This window comes from Malaya genurostris, chromosome 3 (genome assembly GCF_030247185.1).
Source record: "Malaya genurostris strain Urasoe2022 chromosome 3, Malgen_1.1, whole genome shotgun sequence".
Classification (NCBI taxonomy): domain Eukaryota; kingdom Metazoa; phylum Arthropoda; class Insecta; order Diptera; family Culicidae; genus Malaya; species Malaya genurostris.
In genome coordinates this window covers 233104742-233125914 of record NC_080572.1, presented here as the reverse complement: position 1 = coordinate 233125914, position 21173 = coordinate 233104742, and the positions used below count along the sequence as shown (strand labels likewise).

The window sequence follows — 21173 nt, the reverse complement described above, 5'->3', positions numbered from 1 at the left end:
GCAACAGATAATGGTTTGGGCCGCTGTAACCGCAGATGGGCGCTCTCCAATCGTTTTCATCGAGCCTGGCGTCAAGGTAAATGCGACATATTATCGGGAAAGTATTCTGGAGGTTGCTTTGAAGCCGTGGTCAGACAAACATTTCGGTGGCAGACCATGGACGTTTCAGCAGGACTCGGCACTGTCTAACAAAGCTCGAGTGAACCAAGAATGGCTGAAAAACAACGTTCCGAACTTCATCACGTCCACACAATGGCTCTCGAATTCACCAGATGCGAATCCAATGGATTATTCTCTTTGGGCCATTTTGGAGAGCAAAGTCAGAACTAAAAGATACACCAGTCTAGAGGCGCTGAAAAAAGTTATTGTCCGCGAGTGGGCCAAAATACCTGCAAGTCACATTAGGGCAGCTTGCGATTCGTTTTTTGACCGTCTCAAGGCCATAGTCAAGGCAAAAGGTGGTCATATCGAGCAAAAGTGAATTGATTCTGAATTTTGTATTATTTTTACACATTTTGTACTTTGAATTAAGTAAAAGTAATTTTCCAAACTGAATTTATGGCCTTTTTAATTGGTTACACTTCGAGTGCCGGACCCTGTATAATCATCATAAATAAATGGAGGCGCATGGTCGCAAACAATTAAAACCTGAATGTTTCAAAAAAATTTTTCTTGAACACAAAAAATAATTCATCGTTAATTTTTAAATATGTTACGTAAATAGTTTAAACTTTCAGAGAAAAATATAAAATTACATAGCGCACAAATTTCATCCGTATCCGACTACCGGTTCCGGAGTTATAGGGTAAAATGTGTTAAATATTGAATATCGTCACTTGAAGCGGCGATACAAAAACCGTCTAGAAATGTCTAAACTGGACTCAAAACTACACAAATCGATAGTCATTATCAGTAGGCAGGTATGCAAACCGATTCCGGTTATCCTGATTCTCCGTTTCCGAAAAAAATCAGTTTTTTTTTTCAAATATCTTTTTTTTTCTTAAAAGTGATCAACTTGATCAATTTTTTGACTGTACGTTGAGAACATAATCAGCTCTCTTGTAACAAAATTTCATCCAAATCAAAAAGGCGGGTGAGTAATGTCTGAAACGTAACTGAAAGACGTAAATACGAACAAAACAAACATGTCTCTTTCACGCCTCTGAATATCAATAATCGTTCGTATTAGTTGATTGATTGTTTGAATTGTGTAAATTTTACGCTTTTTATATTGAAGTATGACTACAATTTAATTCGGAACATAGGACTAGTTCCAAATTTTATTGCAAATTTCAGGTTCGGAGTCCAGATCAAGAATTCAGTTCATTCATTTAGTTTTCGAATTCTGGAACTGAACTCATTTTCACAATTCAGGATCCAAATTTAATTCTCGAACTGAGTATTGAACTTCAATTCCGAACCTAACTTGAGGCACTGAATCCAAAATCTTGTTCTAGAAACCAAGCTTATGAATTAAATTCCAGCATGCATAATCTGAATAAGTGTATGAACATCACACTGGGATCAGGAGTTCAATTCAGGTTCTGAAGTCAGTTCCAAAATCCAGATCTAGAACTCATATCATGAATTTTGTTACGGAGTTCTGAATTTTTGTTCCAGAATAAAAATTTTGGATACGAATTCTGAACTCAAATTAAGGCACTAAATTTAGTTCAAAATCTAGTCAAGGAACCAGTTCCAAAAATCTAGCTCCAGAATCAAAAATTAAAATTCAGTTCCAAGATTTGATCCAAATGAGGCTTTACTAACGAATGATAGCGCAACCTGAGCGTTTGATGATTTTAACCACACAGAAGATCTGTTTTGACTGTTGCTGTTGAAGGTTGCGTCTGAGACTACCCCGCTCGGGTGCGAAAAAAACCAACAAGCGTGATGAGTTTTCCTCAGTGTTTTCAAAAGTTTTAGGAAACTTTGTTTTTGGGTTATTTATGGTTATCTCAGACTGTTGAAAATGTAATTACAGATTCCTGATCATATTCACGATAGCTTGTAGACAAAAATATGTTGTTGGGTTAAGTACAAGAAGAGATATTCACGATTAAGTTCTACCCATTCTTGTACGGAGTAAATTTTGAAAAGACACCCCATAGTAAAGTAAGGGGGTTATTTTGCAAATCGACTTTTAATTTTCAAGATCGATTTTTTTTTCAGTGTATTTCAATATTTTCAATATTTTCATTAAAAACTTGACTAATTTTGTAAAAATCAATCATACAACACTTTTTTGTAGGTTTTGTCAGTTTTCGAATGCAGCCATTTGAAAAAAAAGAATGATAAAAAGTTTGGTCCTTTTCAAAAGACAGTCTAAATCATTTTCGGAAAACCCAAAGTATGCAAAGTGCACTCTTACCAGCCACTACCTAATTTTCGGACAAAACCTACCGAGAATCAACTAAAATGCATCTCCCCAATTTTGGGTAACGAGTGATGACCTAAAAATTTTGATAAATGTAAGTTTAGTACAAGTGTTACATCATAACAAAGCACGCTACCCATTTTTATCGATCAACTCAAAGTTTGACTAGATAACGATCTAATTTTGGGTAGCTTATAGAAGAGCTAGATTATGAGAGATTTCTCCTGAAAAATAAGTAGAAATGATTTTCAGTGTGGTTTTTTTTTGTGACAAAAGGGCCGTATGAATGAAACGTAGCATGCTTGAATTTCGGTAGTAAATGCTACATGTGGATCACGTTCCTGTCAAAATCAGAGACTTCATTACACAACAACATTCAAACATGTAGTATTCACTAAAAGTTTTCGGTAGATATTGTGGAGGATGTAATGTAAGTAGAATAAAATATATAATAAATAAAAAAATAGATGAATAAATGAATAAATAAATGTTCGAATGCTTCTGTTCATTGTCTTAACATTCTGCCCTGTGATAAATAGGTATGTATATTTGTATCATCAACCGTATTCCTTGCGTTCTTGGTCTAGTGGTCTATGAAAATTCACCAAAACGGAAGCTTCGAAAGCATTCTAAAAAAAAAACAGAAAGAAGGAAATAAAACGTTGTTTATTTCCCCTCCGTTTCCTTGACAATGTTGCCATGGCAGTCCTGGTGTTTGCTTGGTCTTGAGTTAATGATTGTGCAAGAATTTGCTGGAAATATTGCAGCTATTAAAATTTCGTCATTCGTTCGACGACACTTGCGCGAGACGGTTCAAAAATGGAGAGACGGCAATCGAAATTGGCTGGTGGTCACGACAGATATCTCCAGAGGTTGCTACTCGTGTGTTTACTGATGAAATGAAGTAGAAAAATTAAACAAAGTGACATTTTTGCAACAGAAAGTACGTTTCTTGCTTTGTGCATACTCATGCAGGTTTTCCGACTCCGTGGCGATACGGCATGCAGTAAATGCTCATCAAATGCAGCATAACTACATGTTCGAAGTTGTTTTATTATTCATACCAACCCACGTTATACTCTGTGGACTTTGTTTTTGAGAAAATACTACAAACAACAGACTTTACTACATTTTATTCATACGGTCCAAAGTCTTAATGTGCAGCAAGTATTATTAAAATCTGAGAGGGTGCAGCCAACTCTGAACACGATTTAGACGCGAAATTCGTCATTATTGTCGTTTTCGCTTGAGAAACGTGAAACTGGCCCGGGTTAAAGAAATAATTTCCTCGAAATTGAGTTGGGCTCACACTTAACAAATAACGTACTGGTAGCAAACCCGATGTAAGAATCACGTTCGAAACTGACCCGAATTTCAGTTCATTGTTGCTGGAACTAGGTTCGAAATTGGCTTCAAACCAATGACTTGACAGTAGTTAGAGCCTGCACTGGGTATGTCGAAAACGACATAAGTTTACATTACACTCTTGAATAGTATAATCAAAAAGATAAACTCAAAATTATCCGATCCATTGGGGGGTCTGTAATCGTGAATCAGTTGGGTAAGTAATAATGTAATTTTATTGACCCTTCGGTCATAAGCGTCGACTAGTTCCGACAAAATGTCATGGAAACAATACAAGTTAGGAAGGAAGCAAACATATGTTTACCTTCAGCACATAATGGTTTCTTGCTTGAACTGACTTTAATGCTTCGTTTGATGAGGCAATAACAAACTAAATAAATTCAAAGCAATAGTTCTAAGTAGTTTTTACTTTCATATTTTAGGAATCACTAGATATGGAGCAAAATTGCTCAATATCATTCATACTGTAACTTGATATTGTTTCAAACATAAACAAAACATTGTCATATTTACGACGCATCCAGCGATCAGACGCTTGTTGTTTTGCTTCAAAAGACTGCAACTGACAGTGAACCGAGCTCATCTAGAGGTCCTTTTCAAAAGATACATAAGAAGACGCAGCCCACTTTATCAAAGATAAACTCAAGATGGAATAGTCTACGATTTTTCATACACCATTTTAAATATGACCCCTCGATAAAATCAGGTCACCGTCAGTCGCAGTTCAATGATTAGGGACCGTTCATAAAGCACTTGGACCAAAATCTGGTATTTTTAAACCCCCTTCCCCCTTCGTAGACTTTCGTAGACTTTCCAATTAACTCCCCCCCCCCCCCTCTATTCATCTTTCTAAAAAATCTACGTTGACATTTCTTTGTCACAAAACAATTTTTTTAATAATTTTTCAGTGAAAGGTTACTAAGTCTTCAATCACTGCTAGATTTTTATAGTTCACATTCTGTAATAAGAATAAATAAAATCTGATCCAGTACCGTTGTCATAAAGTCTTATTCAAGATATTCAAGAGGTAAAGATATACAATTAATCTCAACCAGCTTCTCTGGATGAACGTTGAGAAAGTAAATGTGATTAAAATCACATATTATTTAAACAACCGTTCGTGGGCCTACGATTTTTAGACGAGGAACGATAAGATAGTGAGTTACAGTTTCCCTTGAAAAAGACCATAACTAGTGGTCGTAACGTCAGGAAGTATATAACAGCCGTTCTTATTCAACAGATCGATAAAGCCGAAACCATAATTATTGCAAATTAAAATAAACAATTTTACGGGTGGAAATAATTGGTTGGTTCGATTTCAAGCTCTGTGATGTATTTTTAGGCAAATGTTTACTTTCGCAATTCCAATCATTATGATTTTTCAAATCCGTTTTTTGATTGGAAGAAACCACACTGACTACTTCACGTCAGAACAAAAATATGAATAACTTTTTATACTTCCTCGCGATTTGGTATTTTCCTAATTAATTTTTTTGCTCTTATTCGTGATCGGCTATAGATGAGTGATCAATTTTGATCATTTTGTCACCCTACTAACATCGGTCCTTTACCGATTTCTAAAATTCTCTGGACATTTCACTCGTCAGGACGCTCATGGATTGCAGAAGCAATCGACATTATCTTCATTTTTCGTTTCACTGCTTGATTACGATGTGACTAAATAATAATCGGAAAGCATAACAAGACATTTATTCATCCGATGACTTTTTGCAAAGAATAATGAGCTTTTTCAATTTGTGTTTATGTTAGTACTTTCTTTTATTTTTTCACGAAGAATGAAGAAAAAACAATAGAGTCGCCTGTCTTTGAGTATACTTCTACTTGGTCGTAGAACTACGGAGTATCTCATTTGATAATCACTTTCACAGTACAGATTACAGTCGACGATGTTTTTAGTCAGTCTGTCAAGGTTATTCGACGTGACAAATTGCAATTCTGCTCTCAAGCATCATGCATTTGGTTGAATACGCAATTTCAACTGTCTTTTTGATCAATCGAAGGAAATTAGCCGGCCATCAAACTAAGTAAATTGTTTGAAAAATTAAAAAAAAAAAAGAGACTACGTAGCATTTTGTCAGACCCCCCCTTCCCACAGTGAGTCTACGTGGTTTATGAACGGTCCCTTAGTTGAACCGAAACATCAAACGCTCAGTCGCTCCGTGCGTCGTGTAACTATGATGATGTTTGTTTTCATATTAGTAACAAATCGTGTTCAAATATGCATAATATCGAACAATCTCACAACACTTTCTGCGGTTCTTTGTATTTAAATGTAGAAGTAATTTATTATATTCTACTAGCGTAATATTTAATTCGATTAAGACTTAGAAGCAATCAGATCCAAAAAATTTTTACGCAAAACTTGCAAACTTTTGTTTATTTTCGTTTGGTTTTGTAGCGTAACCATGGTATTTTTGCGACGCTTTTCTATGTTTATCATAGAAAACTCAAGGAAAACTACATGTAGAAATGTGGTCAGGTTTGAAACACTTACAGCTCGCTCTATTTTGTATCAGTTATTAATATTATTTCATCATTTGATTGGAAATATTTCTAAGTTTCGATTAGAATGTATCAAGCCACGTATTTTCAATTATATATGATTGAAATTTTGCATGCATGCTGTAGGTAGGTTGTTGCTAGACAGCAAGACAAAAAGTGCCATAAAACGATTTGAAGCTTTAATTGGTATGCTCTGATCTTGTGTTACGCAAGCTCGGATGAAATTCCATGTTTTGCCGTTTCGCCTGAGAAATTGACAACTAAAAGCAAAGTCCTGGCATTACATTCCTTTAGTGGAATTTGGCCTTTCTGTTTCAACAGACTTCGCAGCCGATTATTAGTGTACAGAATCATTGCATGGCTAGTACACTATGGATCCTACTGACACTAAGAATCCTTCCTGGTCGGGGCTCGAACATACGACAACTGGCTTGTAAGACCAGCGCCCTATGCATTGAACCACCAACCCGGGCACAAAAAAACTACTTAGGGTAAATTTTGAGTGCTTAAGATAAATTTCTAATTTATATAAGATGAACTCGATTGATGATAAGAAAAAGTTTATCGCTTCAACGGAAATCGTAGAATGGTAGAGCAACTTAACGCTATAAAAATAACTGCTCGCATACAAAACTTGAACCCAAACTTGACGAAGAGAAGCTTAAATATCGAAATCCGTATCGCAAGTATGTGCAAACATATAATTGCATACATTTGGGATATTGGCGTAATTTCGTCAGCTGTAAAATAAAAACAAATCAAGCCAAACAATGTTCGGTGTTGGTTCCTAAACAAGATCAATCTAAGCAGACTTTTGTGCAATTGCGGATTCAAAAGTGTGATTAAACTGTTTGATTGTATATCATTAGAAATTTTGGTTGCCTTGTTCCATATTAATGACTCGAACAACCCCATAGGGCTGATCCTTGTAGTTTTTCTTTAATTTATATGGGGCTTCGTAATCTTGAGTTTATCTTTGACTCTATCTTGAGTTTGTTTTTGGTAGAATAATAACAATTTAGATAGTGAGAAAAAAAACACAATGAAACTATTAGTTTATGTTAACATCAACTTAAAGATGTTATTACTTCTCTTCAGGTTCCTATCAACAATGCATCCATTTTGGAATACTCTGACTGGTCAGCCGTCTGGTTATTCCTGTTCATCTACAGCATTGCAACCATCTGTTTCTGTTTTATGATGAGTGTTTTCTTCAACAAAGGTGAGTGATTTTCGTAACGCCATACTCGGAAAACTGGACAAACTCCGTTTTCTTCTACTCACATAATTCTTCTTGCTCGACAGCCAACATGGCAGCCGGAATCGCCGGACTGATGTGGTTCGTGTTCCAGATGCCATTCAATGTGACAGCGTCGAATTACGATGACATGAGCACCGGGGCCAAACTCGGCTGGAGCTTATTCTTCAACTCGGGGATGTCATACGGCATCCTGGGTACGGTGCGTATGGAAGCGAATCAACAGGGACTGCGGTGGTCCAGCTTGTTCACACCGGCCACCATCGACGATGGGTTGAGCGTCGGTTTAGTGTTGGTTATGCTTCTGGTCGATGCGTTGATTTACCTTTTGATAGCGTTGTACGTCGAACAGGTTATGCCAGGTGAATTTGGCGTGGCAAAACCTTGGAATTTTCTGTTCAAAAGGGAATACTGGAGGTCAGCGAAAGTAACTGAGCAGGAATCAGTACGACCAACGAAAATTCAGCGACAAGTTTCCAGGTATTTCGAAGAGGATCCAACTTCGGCACGAGCCGGTGTAGAAATCAAGAATCTAAGGAAAGTGTTCAGTGGTGGGAAAGCTGCCGTTGAAGGTTTGAATCTAAAGATGTTTGAAGATCAGATAACAGTTCTGCTTGGACACAACGGAGCTGGCAAGACAACGACCATGTCCATGTTGACCGGTATGTTTTCCCCTTCGTCGGGAACGGCTTACCTGAACGGACATGACATTCGAACGGATATTGAAGGAGTACGACAATCATTGGGGTTATGTCCACAGCACAATGTACTGTTTAATGAGATGACTGTCGCAGAGCATTTGAACTTTTTTGGTAGACTGAAAGGAATCTCCAAGGCAAACTTAGCATCGGAGACAGACCAGTACCTGGAAAGATTGGAATTGGTAGACAAACGAAACGCACAGTCGCAGACATTGTCCGGAGGTATGAAACGAAGACTTGCAGTTGGAATTGCTCTTTGTGGTGGATCGAAAGTAGTCTTGCTGGATGAACCGACTTCGGGAATGGATCCATCAGCGAGACGGGCTCTTTGGGATTTACTGCAGCGTGAAAAGAAGGGCAGAACGATGCTTCTGTCAACACATTTCATGGATGAAGCTGATGTTCTAGGAGATCGCATTGCAATCATGGCAGAAGGGATTCTGAAAACTGTAGGATCGCCCTTCTTCCTCAAGAAAACGTTTGGCGTTGGTTACAGACTTATCTGTGTGAAAGGACCAAACTGCAACAGAGAATTGCTCTGCAATATTTTGAGACGATATATCCCGGATGTTCGAATTGAGACAGATATTGGCTCGGAATTGTCATTTGTGTTGAAGGAAGATTACATAAAACTGTTTCAATCAATGTTGGAAGAGCTGGAGACCAATATGGAGCAATGCGGAATCACTAGCTATGGAATTTCGTTGACCACCATGGAAGAAGTGTTTTTGAAGTAGGTTTCAACACAATGATACTGTTTTAAATATTAACATTTTTCTTTACAGAGCAGGAAGTGATACTTTACAGGATACTGTTAACCCCAATGGAACAACTATTGATACTGTCGGTCAGAGCTGTAAGTGCCATAATTATGATTCTCGTTTGATTAATTTTGAACATTACTCAAACTTCAGACACGTTAAACAACATTCAGCTTCTGAGAGGTGTCCAACTTATGGTGAATCAAGTAAAAGCACAAATCCTGAAGAAGGCCCTATCTACGATTCGTTCCTGGATTCAACTGATCATTCGGAACCTAATACCGGTACTTTTCGTGGTTCTAACATTTATTATAACCCGATCTATTGCCGCCGATGAAGATCTACCTCCACTGACAATGACGATGGACTCCTACAAGAAAACAGTTACCGTATTGGAAGGCAATCCCCAAGACCCAAAAGTTAAATCTTATCAACAACAGTTTAGAAGCATTGGAGGTTCACATCGATTGGACACAATCACGGAACCGATGGTTGATTACATCCTCAAACGAGTAAGAGACTGGGATAAAACCTTATAATAATCCTACACCTTTTTCATGCTATCAAATTAGTCCGTAGAATCAATCTCGGAAGTCAACACCCGTTACATGGTTGGAGCGACCTTCGCCGAGAACTACACTGCATGGTTCAACAACAAAGGATATCATACTGCCCCATTGGCACTGTCTCTGCTGTACAATGCTGCACTAAACTCATATTGTTCAACTTGCGAACTCACCGTAGTCAACAAACCGCTTCCTTTCAATATTTCAACTATGTTCGAGACCTTGAACACCGGAATCAACAGTGGCTTTCAGTTGGTTTTCAACACGGGATTTGCCATGGCGTTCGTGGCTGCTATGTACATACTGTTCTACATTCGTGAGCGGACTTCACGAGCAAAGTTGCTCCAGTACGTGAGTGGAACGAATATTTTGCTGTTTTGGGGAGTTGCCTTCGTGTGGGATCTAGCAATGTTCATCGTCACAAGCCTTATCTACATCGGAACTCTGGCGGCATTCCAGGAAGAAGGATGGTCCTCGTTCAGTGATCTGGGCAACGTATTTCTTCTTTTGATCTTTTTTGGAATTGCTTTCCTACCCATGACCTACCTTATTTCGTTTTTGTTCAAAACCCCTGCAACAGGATTCGTGATACTCATGTTGATAAACATTGCTTCCGGGTCGATTTTCTTCACGGCAGTTGTTCTGCTTAAATTTGATGGTTTTGATCTGCAAGACTTGGCAAAAGGATTGGAGTGGTTCTTTATGTTGTTCCCAAATTTTGCGCTCACTCATGGACTGAATAATATGAATCAAGTAGCTAGCTCCAAATTATTCTGCGAGAAGCAATGCGATTTGCTACCAGACTGCACATTAGAAATGATGTGCAAAATGAATGGGCAATGTTGCATACAAGAACTGTATTCTTTTGACGAGCTTGGCATTATTCGACATCTACTAACGCTGACTATCGTTGGTTTGTTGGCGTTTATGTTGATTCTAGCGTTCGAATACAGATTCGTTGCGAGATTGATGCAGAAATTCCGGAAACCCAGAAATCAACTTTTGATGCAATCGGATACCGGGGTAGACTCGGATGTTTTAGCGGAGAAGAAACGAGTTCAGATGATGTCAGTGGCAGAGTTGAGCAATCACAACTTGGTAATGAAGGATCTTACCAAATACTATAAGAGTTTATTGGCAGTGAATCAACTGTCGGTAGCAATTGATCGTGCCGAGTGCTTTGGACTTCTAGGAATTAATGGAGCCGGGAAAACGACCACCTTTAAGATGATGACGGGCGATGAGAGCTTTACATCCGGAGGGGCATGGGTTATAGGAATTAGTATAAAGTCTAACATGAGTACTGTTTATCAAAACATTGGTTACTGTCCGCAGTTTGATGCCCTTCTCGAGGATCTTACCGGTAGAGAAACTCTGAAAATCTATGCTCTGCTACGAGGTGTCCGCATTGAAGATGTTTCGAATGTTTCGGTTACATTGGCAGAAGATTTGAACTTCATGAAACACATCGACAAAAAAGCCAAGGAATACAGCGGTGGTAACAAACGAAAGTTAAGTACGGCTTTGGCATTGATGGGTAATCCGTCGGTGATTTATTTGGATGAACCGACAACGGGAATGGATCCCGGGGCCAAGCGACAATTCTGGGATATGATCAGCAAGGTTCGAAGCGCAGGAAAGTCGATCGTACTGACGTCACACAGCATGGAAGAATGCGAGGCTTTGTGCACCCGTTTGGCAATTATGGTGAACGGAGAGTTCAAGTGTTTGGGGTCAACGCAACATTTGAAGAATAAGTTTTCCAAAGGCTTCCTGTTGACAGTTAAGATTAGGAAGTCGGTAGATGGAACACTGCAACAGCAGGCGGTGGAAGCCGTGAAAGCGTTTGTACTGTTAACGTTTAATGGAGCCGTGTTGAAGTAAGTTTCTGATTCATGGCTATTGGCAAGATACGGGAAGATTGATTATTTATTTTGTTTTTGCAGGGAACAATATCAGGATTCCTTAAGCTTCCACGTACCACAGACGAATCTTAAGTGGTCGCAAATGTTCGGTTTGATGGAATCCCAGAAGCAGCGTTTGGGTATTGAAGATTACGCTTTGGGACAAACCTCACTGGAGCAGGTGTTTTTGTTCTTCACTAAATACCAAAGAATAGTATGAAAAGTGCTTGTCGGGTAATTTCAATTCTTGTTTGACAACTTTTATCAATTTAGTTATGATGATCGGGAACATATTAATAAAACCCTAAAATAAAGTAGTCAAATTGTTCTCATTATCATCGTTTGATCATGAGGAATCATTTATACCGTTGCACAGTGGTCCCAATCATGTCAAAACAACGTTAATTCATTTACATTTCCGGGCTTGATTTCTGAGCTCTCATGTCTTCAGAAAAATTTCTGTTTGATATAGTCCGCTGCTTTTAATATAATGAAAGTTGTCATTAATCCATCCACAATTGTGTTAAAAAATATTTTGCATACAATACGAGATAGGGTATTTATTTCTTTAAAAAAGTTGTAGATCATATTTAAACAAGAAAACATGCCGAAATCATGATCGCTTGGAAATGCATTGGTGTCGAGATATGATGCATTGTTTATTTGAGACCCCCAAAATCAAGTTTTTCATCATAACTTTTTTTCAATGATTTTCCGAATTTTCGAATGTTCTACAATTATATTTTAATTATAAAAAAACATATTTTTGTCCAAGGTTGCATATTTTAAACTTCACAAACTCAAAGGTTTTTGAACAGATTTATTACGAAATACTACATTTTCAAGTATCAATTTCTCGAAAAGGTGGAAATATGTGGAACCAATTTGAATAAAGTTTGAAAGTATGATCAAAACATCATTCGAAAAATCAATAGTCACAACTTAAATTCGCTAAAATTGACATGAACACATTCTTTTAAAGAACTGTTTTAATCCACCTAGTGGTGTAATGATGCCTTTCTCATGTTACTCATAAAATCATTAATATTATTGTGGAATTCGAAAAAAATAACTGTTCATTGAATAGAAATAGGAAAGTTTGTTCGAACTTAATCTAACACACTCTACAAATCCTGTTTACCCTGCAGCTCCGGAGCCGGGAGTAGTATCCACAATAAATTTAGGAATTCCGTATGAAACTGTAAGACGTTGAACCTATAAGTTTGTGAAAATCGATTTGGCCATCTTGAAGAAAAGTGAGTGAGATCATTTTTGCAGTTTCCAATCATCATTTCCAGCTCTTCCGAAAACGGATTCAGATGACTGAAATAATCGAGGTTGGTTCGTTTGCCAGTAACAAATATTACCTTCAAATTGGAACAGTTTTGAACCTAGTCAAACCTATACCGTTTTCGTTTTTGAACCTACACGCGGACGACTCTGACTCCGCATAAGACGAACACTTGGTACACGCCCTAAACAACAACTCATAGAAAAAATAAAAAATAAACAAACTCGCATGGATGTTGTGGTGCGACCCGAGAAACTATGCGATTGGAGTCCGATCTAGAGCGACCCCAGGTTGCTAAAACAAACATATCAAAAGTTGTTTGGGCGACTCTGGGTCAGCTCTCGGGCTGCTCTGATCAATAAACGAAAACGGTACTAGACTTATGTCGTTTTTCATTGATTCCACTCGCTCGGTGCCAGTGTTTTGCCCTGACAGTTGATCAATGAAACGGTTTTGTAAAGTTTGGTTTGCACGCTTGCTGCTCTGAAAAGAGAACGGGTGCAAAATAGTTGACCACGAATTGCCCCGAAAGTGCATTTTTTCGTGCGGTGCAAATCAATGAAACACAGTGCGCCTGTTTTGATTGTCCGACTGCACGAAAAGTGCACGAATCAAGTAAAACACTCCACGAGTGTTCTCAATGCAAAACGACATTACTATATCATGTATTTTTTCGATTGAACCAATTAAACGAAATTTAACAAACGTAACGAACCTGTTACTTCTGCATACGTAAGTGAAGCTAAACAGCATGAATCAGTAGCATAAAACATGTAGTTGGATTATTATTATTATTATTATGGACATCACTACACCACCTGCACGGTATTACTAAAAAATTGCATTGCATATTTTTTCAAATAAACTTCAATTCATTGAAATTCATTTTTATTAATTTATTTTTTTTTACTCCGGCTTTACATTCTTTTATTTCTTCGGTCGCACTTATCATGAAATAGCGCAAATTTTTATCAATCGCAGCACCGTCTTTCTCCAATATCACACACTAGTAGCAGACATCCGTAACCGTTTTGTTTTCTATACCGCGTGTACGAAATAGAACAATGCACGCATCGTTCGTTTTCTTCTTCCACGTTTCACGGTATTGTATTGTCATTCTATATGCCAGTTTGAAAGCTTAGACACTCATCGCCCTGTAACTGCGGAACCGGAGGTCGGATCCGGATGAAATTTCACAATAGCTTTAAAGATAATAGAAGCTTTAATTCAAATTACGCATCGCAGAGAAATCGAAGTTATGGGGACGGGTATAGCGTGATGGGTAAGTCGATACCTTTCACGCAGCCCATCCGGGTTCGATTCCCAACCCCGCACATTGGGCCAGAACGTTTTTCTGACCCGAAGAGGCGAATGACCTTAAGGCTAATACCTCTATAATCAAAACAAAACAAATTTCAAAATCAATTCTAGGGAGGACCAGTAGTGGGGAGGGGGGGAGGTAGTGCCCAATTAAGTTTTTATGTCCACAAACGAACAAGTTTTGCAAACTAGAAGAATTTATCAGGCAGTGTAATGGGATTTGTAACTGTTTTTGACCATTGTTCGTGAGAAAATACTAATGAAATTGGTAAATTTCCACTTATCAAGCTTTAGTCCCGAAACCGGAAGTCGGATCCGGATAGAATGTGTTAGGAAACTTTAAGACCTTTCATTTGAATCTTAGTAAGTGTAAATCTGTTGAGCAGTTTCAGAGAAAATTGAGTGCACACTTTTCCTCAAATTTTCACATATGTAACTTCGGAACGGAAAGTCGGATCAAAATGCAATTCAAGAGCAGGCTATGAGATCGTAAGACCTTTTATTCAAATCTTCGTTTGTGGAAATCGGTTCAGCCATCTCTGAGAAAAGTTAGTGCATATTTTTGTTACACACACACACACACACACAGACATTTGCTCAGTTCTTCGAACTGAGTCGAGAGGTGTATTTATTAACCCTGCACCTTAAATTCCATATTAAATTAAGGGGGGGGGGGGGGTAGGGTCTAACACTTTTGAAAAATCATTTATAATTTTCTTTCTATTTTCTGATAGTAAAACATTTCAAGAATATTCTGTGAAATTTTGAAGCCTATCGGAACAAAACTCAGAAAGTTATGGGCCTTTATCTTTGCCGATCTCATACTACGAAGAAATAAGAGCTGCGCACACAGGCCCAAGATTTCTGCTTCGATTGACCTAAAAACTTGACAAAACATTCTCGAAATGTTTCATTATAACAAACTACAAAAGAAAAAATATGGCTTTTTGAGAATGTTAGAGCCTAACAGTTCGGCTGAAAAGTTCGTATCGTTTAATAGAAACACACATTTTTTTGCCAAAATTCGTTTTTATTATTCAACATAATTGCCATCAGAGGCGATACAGCGATTATAGCGATCTTCCAACTTTTCGATACCATTTTTGAAGTACGATTTGTCCTTTGCCTCAAAATAGGCCATTGATTGCTTCTAAATTTTTTACCAGCGAGCATTCTCTTGAGGTCTGAGAACAGGAAAAATTCACTGGGGGCCAAATCTGGAGAATACGGTGGATGAGGGAGCAATTCAAAGCCCAATTCGTTCAATTTCAACATGGTTTTCATCGACTTGTGACACGGTGCATTGTCTTGATGAAACAAATTTTTTCCTTCTTCAAATGAGGCCGTTTTGTGAAATTTCGTCCTTCAAACGCTCTAATAACGCTATATAATAGTCATTGTTGATGGTTTTTCCCTTTTCAAGGTAGTCGATGAAAATTATACCATGCGAATCCCAAAATACAGACGCCATAACCTTACCGGCCGATTGTTGAGTCACACTTTGGGTTCGGTTCATCGCGTGCAGTCCACTCAGCTGACTGTCGATTGGACTCCGGAGTGAAGTGATGGAGCTATGTTTCGTCCATTGTTATATATCGACGAAAAATATCGGTTTTATTTCGATATAACAGCTTCAAACACTGCTCAGAATCATCAATTCGTTGTTGTTTTTGTTCTCATAGCCAAATATTCGTGAATAATATGTCCAACATGTTCCTTTGATATCTTTAGGGTGTCAGCTATCTCGATCAACTTCACTTTACGGTCATTGAAAATCATTTTGTGGATTTTTTTCACGTTTTCATCGGTAACAGCCTCTTTTGGACGTCCACTGCGTTCATCGTCTTCGGTGCTCATATGACCAGTACGCAATTTTGCAAAACACTTACGAATTGTTGCTTCGCCCGGTGCAGAGTCTGGATAACACTCATCAAGCCATTTTTTGGTATCGGCGGCACTTTTTTTCATCAAAAAGTAGTGTTTCATCAACACACGAAATTCCTTTTTTTCCATTTTTTTCACAATAACAAAAGTAGCTTCACTCAAAATGCAATATCTCACAAAATAATAATCAGACAGCTGTCAAATTTATACACGTATCTTTTGAAGGTTGATACTAACTGAAAATGGTATGGATTTAATTCTAGTGGCGCCTTCTCATAGAAACGATACGAACTTGTCAGCCGATTGTTACGTGCTCCTTTGAGTAATAAATTGTTTCCTTCGATTTTATAGACAATAACATAAACTTTAAACGCGTTTTTCTCGAAAGCAGGTTTTGAAAGTCGGTGTCCATTAGGGTGGGACAAGGTTGTATGGGAAAAATTATTTTCTCGCTCCACCAAACTTTTCGTGTTCCTTTTGGGTCCCATAAGCACCATGCAAAATTTTATCTCGATAGGAGAAACTATATTTTCTCGCCCGCGGTTCAAAGTTTGTATGGGATTTTGTATGGAAAAACCAACTTTTAACAAAAAAATCATCTGGAGGTCACCCTATATACTCAAAAAATCAGCGGGCATGTAATTTTTATAGGAAATTTAATGAGGAAGAAAACCTTCGAAGACTGTAACATAATCCGACATCTGTAAAAAACGTTATTAAAGAAAAACCGACACAAGGTCCGAACGATGGCTCATTCCATAATGTATCTAGCACCACTGCTGTTAGTGGTGGTAATATGAGTTTGCTTTCTTTTATTATGCTACAACGGTTGATCTGAGTTGTTTGATGTCTTCACAATAGTTGCTCGGTGTAGTTTGAAGATTTTTTTAAACTTAAAAACCATGTTCCAAAACTCACTGTAAAGACACACAAAAAACTAACTTTTTTATTTGAAGAAATACAATTTTGAAGTCTTCAACAATATTGTAGATAAACTCAAACACTATAATTTTGTCGAAGACATAAACCATCAGCCTCATATGGTTTAAAAGATATGGATGATTTCATTTAATACTATGAAAAAACATTGATTATAAGTTATTCTTTTTCTTATTTTTCTATCGTCCATATCTTCTACACCTTATGAGACAGATGGTTTATATCTTCGACGAAGTTATAGTATTTGAGTTCATCAACAATATTGTGGAAGACTTCAAAATTGTATTTCTTCAAATAAAAAAGTTAGTTTTTTGTGTGTCTTTACAGTGAGTTTTGGAACATGGTTTTTAAGTTTAAAAAAATCTTCAAACTACACCGAGCAACTATTGTGAAGACATCAAACAACTCAGATCAACCGTTGTAGCATAATAAAAGAAAGCAAACTCATATTACCACCACTAACAGCAGTGGTGCTAGATACATTATGGAATGAGCCATCGTTCGGACCTTGTGTCGGTTTTTCTTTAATAACATTTTTTACAGATGTCGGATTATGTTACAGTCTTCGAAGGTTTTCTTCCTCATTAAATTTCCTATAAAAATTACATGCCCGCTGATTTTTTGAGTATATAGGGTGACCTCCAGATGATTTTTTTGTTAAAAGTTGGTTTTTCCATACTAAATCCCATACAAACTTTGAACCGCGGGCGCGAAAATATAGTTTCTCCTATCGGGATAAAATTTTGCATGGTGCTTATGGGACCCAAAAGGAACACGAAAAGTTTAGTGGAGCTGAAATCAATATTTTGTCCCACCCTTGTGTCCATCGTCATTCAAAAACTACTGCACACATTTTTTTCAAATTTCGCACGAAGTTTTCAATGTTTTCTTCAATTAAATATTGTTAATCTGTTTAGCGGATTTTATATCATTGTTGATTGGAAGGAACACTGTTTCAGAAGACCTCTCCGTGTTTTCTATTTCAGTACTTTGTGGAAACTAGATCATTTTGTTTTTGTCTACTCCTATTTTCTCGCTTACTTTGATCAATATTAAATTTAAGGTGCAAGTATAATGAATATTGTATGTTAGGGTGCTACATATATATTGAGGAATGATAGGATATGCTTTTGTAAAAGTGTGTTTTAATATAATTAATAATTTTTCTTTGCCTTTCTTATATGGAAAGGCTAAGTAACCACTATGAAAACCGACTTTACAATCGAGGCACGCAGGGCCGTGTGTCATATATCATTCGACTCAGTTCGTCGAGATCACAAAATGTCTGTGTGTATGTGTGTGTTTGTATGTATGAATGTATGTGTGTATGTGACAAATAATGTCACTCAATTTTCTCAGAGATGACTAAGCCGATTTTCACAAACTTAGATTCAAATGAAAGATCTTATGACTTCATCTTGAATTTCATTTGGATCCGACTTCCGGTTCCGAAATTACAAGGAAATATGTATATATTAAAATATGCGCACTCAATTTTCTCGGAAATTTCTTAACCGATTTTCACAAACTAAGAAGCAAATAGAAGGTCTTGAAATTTTTTAAAAGTCCTGAAAAAGTTGAACCGATGATTACAAATCATGATTCAAATTAAAGCTCTTATTGTCCTAAAAGATGCTGTGCAATTTCATCCAAATCCGACTTCCGGTTCCGAAATTGTAGAACGATGAGTGTCAAAACATTCAAATCGTCATTAAAAATGACGATGCAAAACTAGTACGCGACGGTACGTGCGGCTTTGCTCCGTTCGCAACGTGCTTTGTTCAATTTCGTATAGCGTGCACCCTGATATTGAGAGAGTTGAAAAACGATTTGTTCGTCTGGCATTACGAAACTTACACGGAACGACCGAAATCAGCATTTTCGCGAAAAATTTAGTTGATTTGCTGATTTTAGTTAGTTATTTTTTGAGACAACTAAAAAAATCTTACTTTTGCTGATTTAGATTTTTTATTCTCATTCCCTTAATAATAATAAAATATTTGTTGAAATGACTATTTTTTTTAGTTGAATTCACAAATTAAACGTACTGTCATTTCTTAGCTAAGGTACACTTCATATCCAGTCAACTAATTTTTTAGTTGAATTAAAGAAATATAATGTTGTTTTCAACCAATATGAATGGTTGAATTGGCTTCTGCAATCTGCAGCTATATGGCGCCCTGTCACCGAAACGGTAACACCTTAATGACTACTAGCCACTAGATGGCACACTACTGCCGAAAAAAATTCAGACGCGGTTGTCTTTTCTATATTGGCAGGTATAAATACGATGTTGTGTTGGAGAAAAAGACATAAACGAAACGTAAACATCTTTTTGAATTTTTTTTCTTCTAAATCACTGTTTCTTCATTCTCACTGAAAACTTTGAGCACTCGGAAAACAAAAACCGAATACAAATAGTACACCGGACGGCGCAGCTCGGAAGGTTTGAAGATACAAAAAACCTTCATCACAATTAGAGTGAAACATTCGAAATTCACATCACTGTTCCGCGTAAAAACATTATTACGCACAATCGCTTCAAGTGCGCACAAATTCTGAATAAATACACTTTCCACTAACAGTTTACGTAACACATGCGAAAAACATCTAAACAATTTGCGAGCAGTTTCAACAAGACTGTCCCTTTTAGCTTTTGAATGGATTGTTTTGCTTTGACACTGCTGTCCTTCAGTAATGACGGTGATAGATAAATAGAATCAAAGTTTCTGATTTTAATAACGAAATTAGTTGTCAATGAGAATTTCGTGTTGGATTGAAATATTGCTGGTTTGTGTCCAGAATATTCGCCAACTAAACACATTCTCTAAAAATAAGAGTTTTTTTCAGCACAGTAAATTCTACATTTTAACTAATTTTATAGTTATTTTGGAAATTTTGTTGTTAGAATCAACTAATTCAAAAACAGTAATACGAATTAGGCGCAGAGCTAATTTCGGTCGTTCCGTGTATCTTTACAAAAACCTGTAAATTTGCCACCATTTCTGGACAGATGTCAACTATTAGGAATCGATACGCTTCATCGGCACCGAAAAATCCAACAAGCATTATTAATTGCAAAACTGATCAATGGGGATATGGATGCTCCTGAATTACACTCTGAAGTAAATTTTCGGATATCGAATAGGAACCGATTACTGCTTCCCTTCGAACTTTCACCGTTGTTGATGATCTTTTCGTGTTTGGTGAATCATCTTGTTATTTTGCAAAAAAACTTAAACGATCTACTGTGATTTGAATTTTTATTATATCAATTTCATTAGTGACACTTGTGACACTGGCATTAGGTTTCATTGTAATTATTATTTTCGTTTATGTTTTTGAAAAGATAGTGGTTTTGGTTCAGTTCAACTCAAATGGGGTTTTTCCCACTCTAATTGTCAATTTAAATCTTGTATCCGATGGACACAATAATAGTAAGTGAAAAAGTAAATAAATAGTTCGAGGAAGCCAAATCGGATGAGTGAGATTAATGAGGAAGCAATTGGTATAATAGCGATGATCTTGTGTACTGGCGTATTGTTCAAGAAAACTTTTTTTTTCAGTTTCAAGTGAGGCCATTTCGCTGAGCTTTAAGCCTTCTGTCGCACTAATGCTTGCTGTCCGTAATTTTTCTTTTTTCGAAATATTCCATCTAAAGTATACCATGACAATTCCAGAAAACCTAAGTCATAAACTCACCGACCCATTGAGGTTTTCTAGACCGCTTGACACTCGCACTGGTCTGGGGCATTGGATAAGCAGACCACTTTTTTATCGCAAAATTGTGTTCACTGACGAGCCACATTTTTTGGCTCAAGGGTTTTAAGAACAAACAAAGTTCAACCTTCACGAAGTTCTCGAAACACCACCGAATCCAGAATAGTGCACTGTTTGGTGCGAAGTTTACGCTGGTGGCATCATCGGTCCCGTCATATTCAAAAACTAATCGTCATGAATAGATTTTTCAAATAAAACCAAATTTTGGGAAACAAAATTTACTTATTGGTGCGTTTCTACTAAAGCTGTGACACTCTAAAACAAAAATCATTGAGAATTAAATTAGAATTAGGTCTTTTTTTACGCGGGAGATACGGTAACCGCAAAAATAAATAATTTTTTTGTTTTGATACCAAATGTCTTAGAAATGCATAAAACGTCGGGATCTGCTGTTGTCTAAAAAATTATAGAATCGACAATTTTCTGTCAGAGAGTTGAATTAAAAATTAAATTTTCTTTTAGAGAGTTGAATTAAAAACGTTCCGGGATACCATCGGATTTTGA

At 37.1% G+C, this 21173-nt stretch overlaps 2 protein-coding genes across 5 annotated transcripts in view; one reads left to right on the top strand and one right to left on the bottom strand.

Moving 5' to 3' along the window:
• The window catches only part of LOC131439012 (phospholipid-transporting ATPase ABCA3-like), a 35926-nt gene extending 23922 nt beyond the window's left edge, over positions 1–12004 (top strand). Inside the window, exons 5-10 of the mRNA XM_058609486.1 lie at positions 7364–7487; positions 7571–8957; positions 9010–9080; positions 9139–9497; positions 9558–11431; positions 11498–12004. Coding sequence (XP_058465469.1) covers positions 7364–7487; positions 7571–8957; positions 9010–9080; positions 9139–9497; positions 9558–11431; positions 11498–11675 — 3993 coding nt within the window. The 3' untranslated portion in view covers positions 11676–12004. The remainder of the gene's footprint in view (positions 1–7363; positions 7488–7570; positions 8958–9009; positions 9081–9138; positions 9498–9557; positions 11432–11497) is intronic.
• LOC131439010 (uncharacterized) overlaps positions 1–21173 on the bottom strand; it is an 803522-nt gene that overhangs the window by 260170 nt on the left and 522179 nt on the right. The window lies entirely within an intron of this gene.